This window comes from Bombus pyrosoma, linkage group LG12 (genome assembly GCF_014825855.1).
Source record: "Bombus pyrosoma isolate SC7728 linkage group LG12, ASM1482585v1, whole genome shotgun sequence".
Taxonomy (NCBI): Eukaryota; Metazoa; Arthropoda; class Insecta; order Hymenoptera; family Apidae; genus Bombus; species Bombus pyrosoma.
Window position 1 is genome coordinate 12,387,412 of NC_057781.1, and position 15,831 is coordinate 12,403,242.

General features: G+C 37.1%; 1 protein-coding gene across 2 annotated transcripts in view; it reads left to right on the forward strand.

Annotated features, from left to right (window-relative positions):
• The window catches only part of LOC122573367 (lachesin-like), a 259,680-nt gene that overhangs the window by 194,558 nt on the left and 49,291 nt on the right, over positions 1 to 15,831 (forward strand). The window contains exons 1-2 of one of the 2 annotated variants that reach the window (XM_043739617.1): positions 8,165 to 8,429; positions 12,583 to 12,790. In XM_043739617.1, coding sequence (XP_043595552.1) covers positions 8,370 to 8,429; positions 12,583 to 12,790 — 268 coding nt within the window. In that variant the 5' untranslated portion in view covers positions 8,165 to 8,369. Of the gene's footprint in view, positions 1 to 8,164; positions 8,430 to 12,582; positions 12,791 to 15,831 lie in introns of those variants that run through there. The other variant, XM_043739616.1, reaches the window with a different exon arrangement.

Here is a 15,831-nt window from a genome sequence, read left to right on the forward strand (position 1 = left end):
AATAATAATATTTGTATTAAAAACGGCGTGGCAATAATAGGTCGTTTATTTTTCCTTCTTATTTTTCTTTTTACCTCGAGTTTTTAGAAGATGAAGAGATCGCCGCATAAAATGTACGAGACCGTACAAGTTATTTTTACGTTATTTATTTGCAACGGAAACCCATAACAAGATTAAATGCTTAACAGTTATTCTATGGCTGCGTACTAAGGTATGATATAATACGATATGATATATGATATCGGTTGTACGAACTTGTTATTCGTATATTTTAGTACGCTATTCGTCGGCAATAATTATACAGAAAGGGGAGAAAGAAGGCTTCGACGATTTCGATAACCTTGAACATATCGTCACCAACACTCTGAACAACTTTTACCTATACGTGTTACCATCGTTCGGCTGTAATTTCCAAGATAATACGCATCAAGTATAACCGTAACCTAAAGCCTCAAGCCTCGTCTACGCCGACGGACATTGTCAGTAGACAATCTACGTATATTGTTGTACGCCGACAGTCGATGGACAACGTACGCAGGTTATCCGAAAACAATGTCGTTTAGTCCAGTATGTACTCGTGGAAGTGTGCCGCGATGCCACGAGATGAATAAATCTAAAAGAGGATTTAGAAATTTTCTAAGGGCAGTGAAAAGCGATTATTGAAATTTTATTACGAAAAATTGACCCAAAAATGAAAAGAAACGCGAGGATCGTTGCCGAAAGAATGGTCGGCAAAAGAAGGGAAAATCGCAGCATAAGGAACCCGTCAGCGTAAAAACGATTAAAGATTAAATCGAACTGCGTGTGTTGTCCGATCGCGCGTTCTTCCAACGTATATCCCCAGACGTTGCCTCTTATTTTCCATCCTTGGATGTCTTTCCATTAACTGCGGATATACGTCTACGGACAATTGTCCGTCAGTGCAGGATTAGGTTTTCATCCGCGGAGCGTGGAATCGGATTTTGTATTGCGTTGTCTACAGATTTTCCGCGAAACACAAACGCGCACTGTCTGTGACACGTGTCTGCGAACGATCGATAGTCAGTGATAACAAATAATAAATAATTGTCCGTTGAAATAATTTCGTGATCTTGTCAAGTGTACGCTTCCGACGTATTAATATTTTATAACTTGTATATATTTCTTCAGATTCGTTTCAAACTCTGCCAATATAATCAAGACGATCGTGTCTTGTTACGGCACCGATAAGATTTCACAATGTTTCGTGTACGTAACAAGTTTCTATCCACTGAACGCGTTTGCGATGTGTTAGGCAATTATACCGCGCTTTGTTCTCGTCCGAGTTAACCGGGAGTAACTTGTTCGCGATAAATTTATCGAGAACGCGATGAATAAAAAAAAAATAAAAACGGCATTATTACAGGCGATGAGTAAAATCGTCCTTAATGCTAAAATCCCGCGACTCGCAGCTAGCATCTTCTTGTGTGTTACAAACGCGAACGTTATAAAGCTACCTAACGGAAAACCTGGCGTTTTTGTCCCTTGCGACGGAGCACTGTATGAAAATGCGTATGAAGCAGCTAAGCAATTACGTAAAATATAGAATTTAGAAAAATTTAGTAAAATTAAAATACATAAATATCGTTACACTGATATATGTATGTACGTGTTTGCATACAAATAATAGTAAATAACGTACGATGCAATTACCGAACACTGCGAAGTTCGACTGTAAACGGTACGAACCGTTAAACGTTAATATTTCTACGTCGGGGAAAGATATTTAGCGGTACGTAGTAAATACGAACTAAATAAGCAACCTGATGTAAAATTTTTACACTAGGAGGCTGAAAAATAACTCTAATATGATAATCTCATCAAGAAAAGTATATGTACTTGTCCGCGTATTTTATTACATGAAATAAAAGCGAGTTAATTAAACTCTCCAGAATGGGGCAAATTTTTCTTCCGAACAAGGACGCAGTTTAATACCAAATAAGGAGATAAAGTAATATCATATCGTTGCGAACACTTAACGAATACGGTGTACAGGTGCCAATGCCTACACATACCTGTGCGCGCATCGCGGCAAAAGATTATTAATTTGATTTGATACTAGTAACAACAGTATCAAATTAGTTACAATTTTATTGATCTTTGCAATTTAACCCTGTCTTTTGCACTTGTTCTTCGTTGCACAAGCCACGGCCTGGCTGCACGTCGTACAGCGACAAAACCGATCGACGCCGCACCAAACAAACAAGCCGTGATCTATGGCCGCGTCCTAAAGCGGGATACACGCGTGATGCGACAACGTCGTATTTCTTGCTCGTTCAGAATGCATACTTTCGTAATAGAAGTCATAACTCGTCGACTTCTAGAGCACAAAAGTGGCGTACGATGATCGCAAAAACTATCAGGCCCTACATTTCATTTTTATAGGACAAAATTTTTTGTTTTTGATGCGATGCACCGTTAAATTACGATCTGTTATCAGGAATGACAATAAATAATAATGATAAAAAATAGTACACTACTACAAAAGCGGTAAAAAATTTAATACAAAACTCGAAGCAGCCTGCGCTTATTGTCTCGTCGCGTGTTGGAGCCTGGTGATCGTTTCGTCGTTTCCTCGGTTCGATCAAAAATTACTTTGCTCTCGTGCGAACGATTCTTTCTATTCAAAGAAACGAAGCACTTGCGCGACGTAAAGTTAAGGGGAGAGGGACGTAAAGATGATGTAAAATAACAAAAACATTAAATACATGACGGTAGTGCTTTACTATCTCGTTTACTGAGATAACATTTTTTACGACTTTCCTTGTACGTATAACAGTTAAGCCGTAGATCCAAGACGTGCACATTACCGCACATAAGACGGTACAAACTGGGCAGAATATTGGCTCGTACGATGCACTTGAATCACTTTCTTACTTACTTGGATTTTTAGTGCGCGTTCCTGGGAACGTTTCATCATCGATCGTAAATGTGATTACCGACAATCGCAAAGACCAGGAAATGTATCTTGCGTTAAAAGTAAAATATTCGCAACTACGGATCGAGTTAAATACAGAAACACCGTAAAAGATATATTTTAACAGATCTCTGAACAAAGAGTAAACTAACGGGAAATTTTTTTTTTTAAAGTAAAACGCGAATGTCTCGAGGGAAGAAAAATTACTTTGCTCGATATAGGTACACTGTTTTACGCATAATAACGCACAGTAAGACGGTAATAATAAAAGAGCTTTTGCTTATACATTCCTTTTGAATATATTTTAAATATATCTACATCTCTTTAAGCGTGAGGTAAATTTTTATACGGTAAATATGCTTTTACGTAAATTTTGTAGTTTTCCTTTTTCTCTTTCTTTTCCTTCTCTTTTTTAATTTTACCAAACAGTTCGAGAAGATTCAAAAAGTCTCGTGCTAAAATCGATAAGAGAGTTTATAAACGAATATCGTTGCTATCGTACACTTAGCTTAAAAACATTCGCGTTGTAATTCCGTAATTTTTACCTAGAGCACGAAAACACGCACGACAGTCTGCAAAGTTAAAGATAGAATACGGCGTCTTCTATAAATCTTAAAAATTGATCTTCTTCGAGACAACGGTTCGCGCAGAAAATTTTTGCCTCTCTGCCACTTTTATTTAGCTTTCGGAGAAGAATTACCTTCATTCATTGTGTACCACGTACGTTGGAATATCTAGCGTGCCGCACGCATAAAATATATTTGATTTGAACCACGTCCCGAGAAATGAATTTCAAAGTAAACGTTCGTTCATCATTTGGTAGGAAGATCGTCAGCCGCGGATAATAAATTTGTTTGAAACGTAGAATCCGTAGAGTCCTCTAGAATTCTACGTTTCAGTATGCTAGTATTTATATAGCCGAGCAAGTTCGATCTCTATTCCTTTGTGTACAATTGGAGGGAGAGAATGTGAAGGAAACTTTGGTGCCGAATCTACCAGGAGAATGGAGATTCTAACGAAGCTGTAAATTTTATCGATCATTTTTTTCAATTCCCGAACCCGAGTTATCGAACCTAGACGAATTGAACGGTAGTAAAATTACGATAACTATGATAATTACGATATAAAGATAAAAATATGATATAAATTCTGTAATCACGTTTTAATAAATTCATCGATCTACTTGGCGATCACAATTTTATAATATACGTTTAATCAGGTTATATTCTAAATACCTTATAATTTCGACATCGATTCGTGTAACGTAAATGTGGTACGTTCAGATCACGAATCGGCACATCGTCTCTATTTGATCTTCATCGTTTTGTGCATAACTGGAACGGGAATACGTAAAGGAACCTTTGACTCGGGGTTTGTTGAAGAGGCAAAGGATACGCGGTGACGAGGATTACCAACGCCACACTTGTATGACATTTCGTACTGACATTTCGGGAGATTCCCCCGGGATCGTGGTTAATGCTCTGCCAGCCGTAGATTACTTTGAAGACCATAATTAACTTAATATGCTCGTCATTATGACAAGTTACAGTGGATCTCGCGTATTATCCATTCCGATTAATTGCATGACAAACATTTCGAATGCCACCGCACTTCCTTTTACTGCTCTACAAATTTTCATTCGTGTTCTACGATCTCTAGTGATTCTGTTTATACGATCGAACCGATCGTCTTCAATACAAGAGATACTACGTTTATCACACACACATGGCGAACATATCGATATTATAACATATTAACGCATTTCGAAATACGAAATAATTCTAGAAACTGTAAATTTTATGGAAAATTGATTCTTTCCGAAGCAACGTTCGTTCGAATTATTCTCCTTGTATCGTTGTACGAGTGAACCAATAACGCTTCGTTCGATGAATTGTCGTAAAATCTTAACGCGATCTTAACATGGCGAAAATAAGCGTTGTCTCGATCTTTCTTACTCGACTATAAAATTCAAAGTTATGTTTGAATTTTACGACCATGGTTCTATCGTTTCGATTGTCGTTCCAATTATTCTCGATTACTCTGAAACGTATTTCAATATTCCTACCATATTTACAATCCTTTCCATCGAAGCATATAGATCTCTTTATTCTATATCTAATGCTAGATTTAAATTACAACGTATAATTCTCAAAGCACGCGCGAAATTACACGTAGATTAGAACGGATACTTCCTTCTTCGCTTTTTCGCTTACCGGCAGAAATTTTATTCTATCATCAGCGTTATTTTGGCCATTATCGATTCCACGAACTAAAGTCAATTCAACCGATAGAGAGAAGATAGAGGCCGTACGGATTAAAAACACGTATTTCAATCTCCGCTGGGTCTAAGGAAGAGAAATTTCATATTTTCTTCCCCCTTTTCCCCTCCGTTTTCCTTTTAATATTTGAAAATGTAACCAAGCAATACGAAGCATTTACCTGTCGTTAATGAAGTTACGGCAGCGGCAAGTTTCAAAGTAGCTCGGTATAGTTATCGAACAACTTAAGAGTGGTTGCCGTGAACGCGAATCGACCCTGGAAAAGTTGAGGGCGGGAAGGCTGGGACAGCTGGCTCGGCGGTTAGGGTTTTGCTAACTTTATTTCAATACAGACGGAACGAAGTGAAACGTTTACTAGTCTGATGAAAGCTTCGATTCAAAATTCGTTTCTGCCACTCAAACTGCTGTTTCGATGCACAGGACGTTTCAATCTTAAACGTCAACTCGATTTTCTTACTCATATCGAACGGACATGTAAACAAATAGCTCGCACTCGAAACGTTACTCGAGAATACGAAAGGGGAACAAATCGTCGCACAGCGAAAATTACGACGCGATAAGAGTAATAATTATGGTGCTATATAGCGATATGCAGCGCGATATATGTACATTGAGTTACAGAATTATTTTCCAAGATGTATTGGAAATTGTTTAAACAACAAAACGGCACAAAGGACTTTTTAATACTTGTTATTTAGAAATAGATAATTAAGATTCCGAGCTAACTAAATCATAAAGGAAACCTGCATAGAAATGCGTAAAGAAAACGATGATTTGTACTCACGAAGCAACGAGTTATACTAAAACTATTCCATCGAATATTAATTTTGCAATACCTTTTGTAAAATATATCGATAATTTTGTAACCTGAATTTGCGAATAATTTTCCAGTTCGCTGTACGATAATAAATGCTGTAAAGTTGCTTCGAGATTGAAATTATTTTATCAACTTTACAACGAACGACAACGAAACAATCAGTTAATGGTCGAAATAACGCCGTTGATGGAATAAAATTTCTGCCGGTAAGGGAAAAGCGAAGAAGGAAGTATCCGTTCTAACCTACGTGTAATTTCGCGTCTATCCTTCCTCTAAATTCGATAATTCCAGGCGCCCTTAAGGTTGCTCACGGTAGCGTACGAATTTATCAAATATACGTCACATTCTCGATCTACGTTTTATATTTTTCATTCCCTGTCGAATTCTCTTCGAACAAAAGATACGACTCGCGTTGAAGCCACAGTTCTAAAGCTAGTCGGCCACGTTTTCAAAAAATTAGTCTTACGAAGCTAGCCTGATGTTGGAGGGTTAAGGGAGAGGGCGTAATCACGAAGGCACAGAAATTCGAAGCTATGATCTGGCCGTCGATCGAAGTTGGCCCTTGTCTTCCACCGCTGTTACTTATCTATCGACGGCCAAGTGACCTGTCAAGAAGTTCGAACGAGAAACGGAAATTGAGAAGTGGAAATTGAGGCGAATGTCTCGTGATCTGTGTTCCGGACGCCGAGAAAGCTTGAAAGACTCGCGGAGTGGAAGTCGTCGGCTACGACACGCTTCTGTGTCCCGTGGAAATGAGTAGTTGAAAAGGTAAACGACGTAACTGGCAGAATTAAAGATCTTCGATACGAACGAACCGCGTATCTCGGTTAATTTTAATGCCTACATAGTCGATGATTAACATTGTATTAAGAACGCTGTGTTATTCGCTACATTTACCGCGAATCTTTAACAAATTTTATTCTACCCGGTATCTTACATTACTAACCTGTATGGAAGCTGTCTCGCATTGCTCGTATATTTTATCGGTATAATAAGGCAAGAAATGCTTGAGCGTTAACGATATTTATTTTGCAATGCTTGCCAGATGTTACGTATTGTATTGTATTATAGAGAAAATTATTTTATATTTAATTATTTTACAAATGTAACGATGTAAAGGAAAATTACGAAAAATCCGTGAGATCATTCGTGAACAGAGTTTGAATTCTTATTTCACTGCCACAATGTAATCGAGAATATCATAAGCTTCGGTATTTGTGTATCTTCTATCGTAAACAAATAAACTTGGCAAATAAAATAATTAAATTAACTTTTATAACACGGTGATTCGATAAACGGAATATCAAGGAATTTAAAGGATCCGTGACAATATTAAAAATACGAATCTCTATAGGTTAAGGATTAATGTTTCGTGCGAGTTGCAAAATCGAATTTATGCAGCTATGGCATCTACACGTATTGAATATCTATATTAAAACAGATTTTAGACAATGTCTAAGTTATAATCCGGTAACGAAGGTACGTCATTCCCTTAAAGTTGTAAACGTCACGAAAGTTCAGAAACTTGTCCTGTATGTCCTAACTATGTTCTGACAGAGAATTTTCTCCTTTTATTTTTCCTTCTTCGTCGTACGTACGTTGTACGATTGTAAAACTAACTTCGAGTAGCGTTTACCTTGAAATATATTTACGTGTATAAAAATTCGTATAATGAGCGAATTGAACACTGGTGGAAACGTATTATCGAAAACGTTGCTATTGCTAGAACTATAATAGAACTAGCCTGTTTTTTCAACTAAGTATAAGTAATAACTAGGAATAACTAGGATTAAAGCGCGGTATCATAAACATATGGACAAGAGAATATTATTACATTACGAATAAATTCGATAAAAGTTAGCATTAATTTCACCAGCCAACATCTGTACCTTTCTAGTAATAGTAAGAAATATCAAATAACTGGGTGTTACAAGCTGTACCGTTGGTATCGTTACTCGTTTGCTTATTTACGCGTCAAGATATCGCGCTTCGACAAAGTCGAACAGAATATCGTTCGTCAAACGTACCACAGCACCTTATAGAAGCGAAAACACGGAGCGAAAGATCCGTCCGATTAGTGGAGGGACTTATTCGGCTGATTCATCTTGGAAGGTGCCCTCACGGAAGCGCAAGTTGACGGAAAGTATACAGAGATCCAGGACAGGTGGAACTAGTCCAGGACTCTCGGATGCAGATATCAAACCTCTCCGCCTGTAAATCTGCCAGAGACCGGTGTGAAACGGTGGGTGGTTGGATTAGGAGGTAGAGGTCGAGGACTGGTCGACCACCTAGTCGGAAGCGCGGCATGAACTATTGCATTTGATATCCAGTCCGATGAATGGAAACGGTGAAGCCATATCCACGCTTGGCGCCATCTCTGGCCACGATGTACGCGAATGTAGGTATAATACCCCTCCATGCTTCCGCCAAGTATGATAACCAAGTATTTACGGCTTCTCTTGCGAATTTCTGTAATTTACGGAGACAACCGTCCTCCACCGTTCACAACTATGCGTCATTGTTATTTTTAATGCTCGCCACTTGCCGCAGTCTCTTTCCGACGCGGTCTCCTCGCCCCTGCAAATAATGCAGACACTGTTGAAGTCGAGCGACCAGAAACCGAATGTTTATTTCGCTAGTCTAATAGTATTCAAAGACATTTCTAGAGAATCAGAGATTTGTTCGCTAATGTATATATGCGGAAAGTATCCGACTCCCGCGTCCTCTTCACCTAAGTGTGCTATCGCGCAAAACAGATTTTCGCCATATGCGCAACAACTATCGGATATCTTGAAGCTTCAATGCCTGTTACTATAAAAATTTTACGTATATATCGAGAATAACAGGTTTCACGAATAGCGAATCAACGACAAATTCTTTCTCAAAATGAAACGACACTTCGAATATATCGATCAATTTTCGATCAATCGACGAGTCAAGAAACGAATCAAGCATAATATCTTGCAGCACGAAGAAATGATTTGCATCGTTCGGTGATCCTTATATTCGGTCTATCTTTGAAAATACATAACAATTTTTTAAGCTTTTAAATAGGTTTTATTTCGCATAGGTTTATTAAAAATTAATTCTTAAGCGATAATTTCGTAAATGAATATTTCAAGTACTTCACGTAGAATCATAACGCACGAACATACCGAGCAAAAGCATCAGAGATACGATAGAATTCCATTTATCTAATCTCTATTTATTACGAAATTCTAATTAATGCTTGATTAACTGTGCTTCTGCCAATTGAATCTACTTATCTGAACGCGTACTCCTATTATACGAACGAGAAATTCTAGTCGGTAAGAAGAATTAGCAAACTGTTATATAAACTTCGGTTATAGAAATAAAGTTTACTCTTCGACGGATATAAACAAATGATATGAAAAATTAAAATCGATTTGCTTTGTTCGCTTCGTTTGATCGATGAAGCTTTCTACGCGTATTTAAAGATATTCGGGATAAAGTATTCGCGCAATATTCGACGCGGAATAGTCTCTTTGAACGTTTAGCATCATTGGTCACGTTTAAGATCACCGTTGCGAATCTCGCACATTTATCCAAAGCTAAAAGGAAATTTTCCATTTATTAAAAATCTTATTATTATTAGACGTTATTAGCAATTTACTCGAAGCTAATTTGAAACTATCGATTCTTCTTAACAAAGTTACTTGCGTTCCAACATGAATATCACCCACTTTTTATTAATTCGTTGTGTAATTAGATGTCGTTTCAGGATAAATGTTATCGATTAGTGTAACTTGTTTCATATATCCGTATAATTAAACATTTTTAAAAGTCAAGATATTTATTCGCTGAATCCTAATAAATGGAAAATTTATTAAATGGATCGCGAAATTTTGAAAGGACTCCTCGTAATAATTCACGTAATAAAAGTTAATTTCGCATGAAAATTATTTAGCAATTAACGTACAATAAACGATGAACGTTCGATTAACAATGATCGTGTTAAACGATTTTGTTAAGTACTAGCAGAAATGATAATTGAACGATACTGTGTCCACTGAATGAAACAGATGGAACAGAATGTTCCAGTTAAAGACCAATAGTGTCTGCAGACTCTTTGTCGATACACGAGGGCTAATACTGTTTTATCGAAGAACGATACCTTCCTTTATTGACCATTTACGGATGTTCCATTCAATTGCTGCAATTAATGTCCGACTAAGAGCAATAATTGTCCAGATAATGAATTCAGCATTCCATTATTCGGCAGAAATTTAAGATAAATAATTCTCTTTCAATGCAGTCAAATATACAGCGTTTCTCACAACTGGGCCAAACCATAGCTTCAAAATGATAGACGAAGGAAAATTTTATGAGACAAAATTGAGTGGTTTCGAGTAGCGCATCGTACGGTATTATGGTATTATGCCGTTGCTATGGCAGTGGAAACGTTTAACCGTGACCTCTGTTTTTCTTCTTTCTTTAAATTAAGCCGTGTACGAGATGTACGCGAAGACATCTACATGCAACTTAATTTAAAAAGGATGTATGTTTATTTTTTTTTTTTTTTTGCTTCATAAAAAAAAAAAAAGTACTAAAGCGAGTACTTGATCAGCGAGGTTCGAAAATTTGCCAACCGGGCAAATTCAGATCTAATTGGTTTATAGTATGTATAACAGAATCGCTCGCCGATCATCTGAATCTATAGATCACGGAACAGGAACAAATTCCAAATGCAAAGTTACAAAAATGCAAGGCAAGGCAAGGAACATATACGCTCCAGATTACCGTTTAACATCTTTCTTTATATTCTAATTATATCATTCCATCTATTCTATAGATAGTCAACATAGTCTACATCTGCTACAAAATGTATCGAAAGGATATGTGAAATTTTCAATAAACGCGTACAGGGAAGTTTTAGCCCAAAAATAGTTGCTTTACGTGCGACGTTATCGTTTATTTCAATTCTTCGTTTATCTGTCGATCAACGATAATTATATTTACTTAACAAGATTTGTAAAAACTATACTTAAATGATCGTAAATAGTCGCGTGACACGGAATATACAGTACCCCGTGTTAAACGTTACTCCGCTTCTAAAAAATTGTGACTATTTAATATTCGCGAAATTACCATAGAAACGGCTGATTCTCGAACAAACATTGCTCTGGAGGTAAGAAAGCCGCGATATTTCCGGAGAGGAAAACAGAAAGAGTTGCCAAGCCTCGCAGTTGCGTGCTATAGGCAAAAGTCAGAGGCACGTCGCTGTAAAAATTACAGGACTAAGAGATATCCCGCCGGATAAATGTTTACCCGACGAAACAGCAATTCCATTATCCTTCGCCTTTGAAGGCGAATGAACGCGCCGTAAACGAAAATATTGCCCGAGCCAATGGTAAAATGGTGAAGCTCGTGTTCACATAAGCGTGGAAATAAGCGTGATCACATGTTGGTAATCGTAGCACAAAGGGGCGAATCGAAAATACAGGTATGCGTACGGACGATTCAACGTTTCGCAGCCGGAATATAACTTCAATGGGGTGTTGGTCCCCGTTGTGAATAGTCTTCCCGTATCTTGCGCTTTTTTACAAACAGATCACATTTTCTTAACAGGTTGATTTACTGCAAGCCAACGGTTACGCTTTTGCAGCTGCATGCGCTCGCGCGTAGCCTTTTTAGCGTTCCCATTCCCCGCCCCTCTCTTCTTTTTCGCCGTTTCTTTGCCGACCAGCGCCAAAGTGCAGCCAACAAGCAGAATATTTACTTTTCTTTGCTGCTGCAATTTTTTTCGCCTGACTAGACCGCGAGTCTACCGGAAGCTCCTTCGACCGAAAACGTAACCAGGGACATTCTAGAATCACGTTCCTCTCAAATTACCGCTTATGAAATCGATATATTAGCGACGGAAATATATAACATAGGATTCTCGACGTATTACATTATCTATCTACACTTTAATCTATCGTATCGACGTTTATCTAAATCTATATCTTTTCCAAATACACCTAGAGAAACGGCACCTAAATATTTAATTATTTAATTATTATTATATTTCGCTCTCGAAATATTATTATAGAATCGAATCTCGAACTTTGTTATCGAAATTTTGTACATTTTGCGCGTACTATGCACATTCTGTACACTTTTGTGCAATTAAATATTCCATCAATTATAAACATTCGCAGTTTTTTTGTTTAATTTACCAATTCTTCTTGGAGATTGGAATTAAATACCCTGGTTACGTTTATCGCGTCGCATCTCACAAAATTAGATTTATCGTTTCTCGCGTTACATTTTCGTGGATCGTTGGTACTCGGAATTTCGCATAGATGCGTAAATATCCGCTATTCAATTCATAACGAAATACCTTTTTACGTCACGAGCGTTTCAACTTTCTGTAACATTGTGTGATCAAAGAACTATATAGCTGCGTATCAATATCTTTATTGCAAACCAAGTTGAGTAATATGGCGTAAAACACATCCATTATACAGCTTGTTTGCGATGTTAAATTGAAAATTAGAAATACGATTATCCTGTTGGATACTGTAGCGAAAACTTTCAATTTGTTACAGGTAGCATGGCTGCGGGTAGATACCCAAACGATATTAACGATAGCTAGTCACGTTATCACGAAAAACCATCGAATAGCCGTTTCTCATAGCGATCATCGCACGTGGTTTCTCCACATACGAGAGGTAAAAGAATCCGACAGAGGATGGTACATGTGTCAGATTAATACGGATCCAATGAAAAGTCAAACCGGTTACCTGCAAGTTGTCGGTAAGTTGTCACACGATCCTTTAATTTTTTTCCACTCTTATTCGTTTCTATTCCAAAACACGAAGAGTATTTTCTTTTCTCTGGTTTTCCGTAATAATTCTTTTTTCACCGTGATATCGTATTATGACAATTTGTACGAGTGACGTGACGGTAGATCAATTTCATCGTGATAAATTTCTTTCATTTCCATTATTGATTTATTTGCTATCATTACTGCAGAAAAAAGAATTACAAAACAACATTATACCCAAATAAATCTTTACCTGAGAAATATTTATGACATAGCGAACTTTGTTTCGAAAACTTGTACTCGTACTTGTATCGCTTTTATTTATTTGTTTTTTTTTTCTTTTTTTATATCAAAAAGCGTAATATTTTTAAAGTAAAACAGTGAAATCCGAGAGTGAAATTGGCGAGTGAAGCGGCGAAAGGTTAAAATCAAGGAATAAAATTCTTAACGGTGACTCTTTTATTTTGTAGAAAAACCAAACCATAGTGTATAGAGTCGATTGTATCACAGAGCGACAAAACAAATAACTAATATTATAGGTAATGATTCAAGATAGCTGGTACACTTGATATACAGCAAGTTGATATTTAGCGAGGAAATTAACAATCGTCTATTCGTTCTCGCCGATCGTCTTCTATACGCGTATGAATTTCTATCGAAAGGGGAGTGTATCACGCACTTATCAGTCGCATCCGGAACAGCTATTACAACGATTATGTCACGCGAACGTTACACAGCGATATACGGATGTAATTCGCAATATCTTAATCAAGTCTGACAAGCCGTGAGAATCTCGTTCTGTAGCAAACCCTATTCCCATCTCTTTACAGGAGTGATTTGTCGCTCGTGTACGATGAATCAGTTGCGCTTCATTAATACATATTCATACGTAATTGACTAATATTCATACGTAATTGTCAAACGACATTCGAACGTTTTATCATAATCTTTTTTTAGCAAACGATCTTTTAACCCGTTGCTGAACACCACTTTTTCGCCTATTTCTTAACATATTGAAAATTTAATTTGGACGCAACAAAGTAGACACAAGAAATCTCAGCGTTCTACGTTAAACTACGTTAAATTATACGATAAAATTCGAAACCACTGTTTAACGATCGTTACTTAGAAGCTCTGTATCTGGTAAATGCTCGCTGCAAGAATTTCTAATAAGGAACAAATTTAATTTAACTCTGGAGGAGGTGAACAACGTTGCGCGTTTACGAATCTAATAAAATTTACAAATTCAAGCATTTAAAGAAACACAGGATTCCCTGTGATTTTTACTAGAATAACACATATAGGATATATCTACATACCTGTGTATATCGTGATCTATGAATCCCCGTTTGGCTAAAATTAAACGAGCATCGCCTCGATGCCCTAATCGCACTAATCGTGCATCGTCGACAAACATCAGGCTTCGGCAGTTTAAACGGACGTAAAGCCACGTAAAAGACCTTTCGCTTCTCTACTTAATTCGCAAGGCATTAACCTTATTATTATGGAGCAATATAGTCGCGAGTTTGCGAGAAATATGTAACTCTCTATAATATAGAAGGTTGCACGCGAGCGATCTTTACAGCCCTTCTCGGAAATGAAACCTCGTGTACGCCCTTTCACCAATACGTGCGCTCTCCCTTTTTCCTCCATACGTTTCGTTCTTTTAATTCCCTCAGCCCTCGTATCGGCACCCTTGGCCCGACTCTTTCATTTTTACCCTATAAACGCACACGATGCTCTTTCCAGGATGACCAATTCGATTAGCTAAAAAGTTTTCAAACTTCACATGGAAAGACCGGCCACGCGAAGGGTTTACATAGATAATTTATACAGAAGAACGTTGCTGCATAGTATGAAAACTTATTTTATAGTCGCAGTCGTAAACGTGTTCCATGCTGCGCTCTCTTTACCTTTTTTGTTCGCGTCGTATATGCGGGTTACGATATGCATGTTATTATAAATATAATGACTCTTCTGTACTGTAAAAGTATCGTAAAAGTACGAACAGCGCCGCTCCAATATCGTAAGATAAATACGTTTGCGGAAGGAAGAATCAGGCGATGCCGGATACAACTAAGAATTAAATTAGATTTAAATCTCGTTGGACTCGTTTTCCAAATATCCAAGTAATACGAGTGCCCTATTTTGCGTATTTTCTGCCTATGTTTTCGTACATTATGCGTATTGTGGACATTTTTGCGCATTTCAATATTTCATAAATCCACAGATACCTGTCATCTAATAAATTGTTTCATCGTGTTTCTATACGTATATGTTTCTATACGTTTCTATACGTATCTTTTTTAACCATCAGGATCAAAGCTTGTCGAATTATAAAAGAAACTTCCCTTTCAATCGCTCATTATGTACGCGTACTTAAAGTACTTGTAAACCGTGATACTTAACGGTTCGATAAAAAAGATGTTTCGTAATAATACAATATATAATAAACGAGATTTATCACACCGATCTGTACGAGATGATTTCCTTTTATTTAGAATATGAATTTATTCGAATTCTGTCTTTGTGACGCGATAGAAGAAGAAATAATTATCGTTGAAAAGTTAGTTCACTTATCCTCCATAAATTGTTCTCTAATCGTGCTTTCAGGTGGTCTAAATCTTCACGGTAACTATGTATATTGGTCACAGTAGCTAAATTATATATATTTTATTGCAATTCAGTATCAGTATTCAGTATTCAGTAATTGTAAAAGCTTTGCTACGTTTGATTAATTGGTCTTCTCGAGAAAATATATTTAGGCGCGCAATTTCTATCTGACTATTTTTAACCATCTACCGAGAGATCGTTTCAATTGTTTTCGTTTTGCCATCGATTCGAGTATTTCGATTACGATCTCTCATTCGCATAGAATTAAACAATTGTGCGGAAAATTCTCAAATTTTACATCTTCTCTCTTCGAGAATTCGTTCAAAGTTTAACTCGTTCAAAGTTTAATTCGTTCAAAAGCAGCTTAAATAACATAGACGCGAGTTATCGTAATAGAGAAGAAACTGTCTAAAATAAT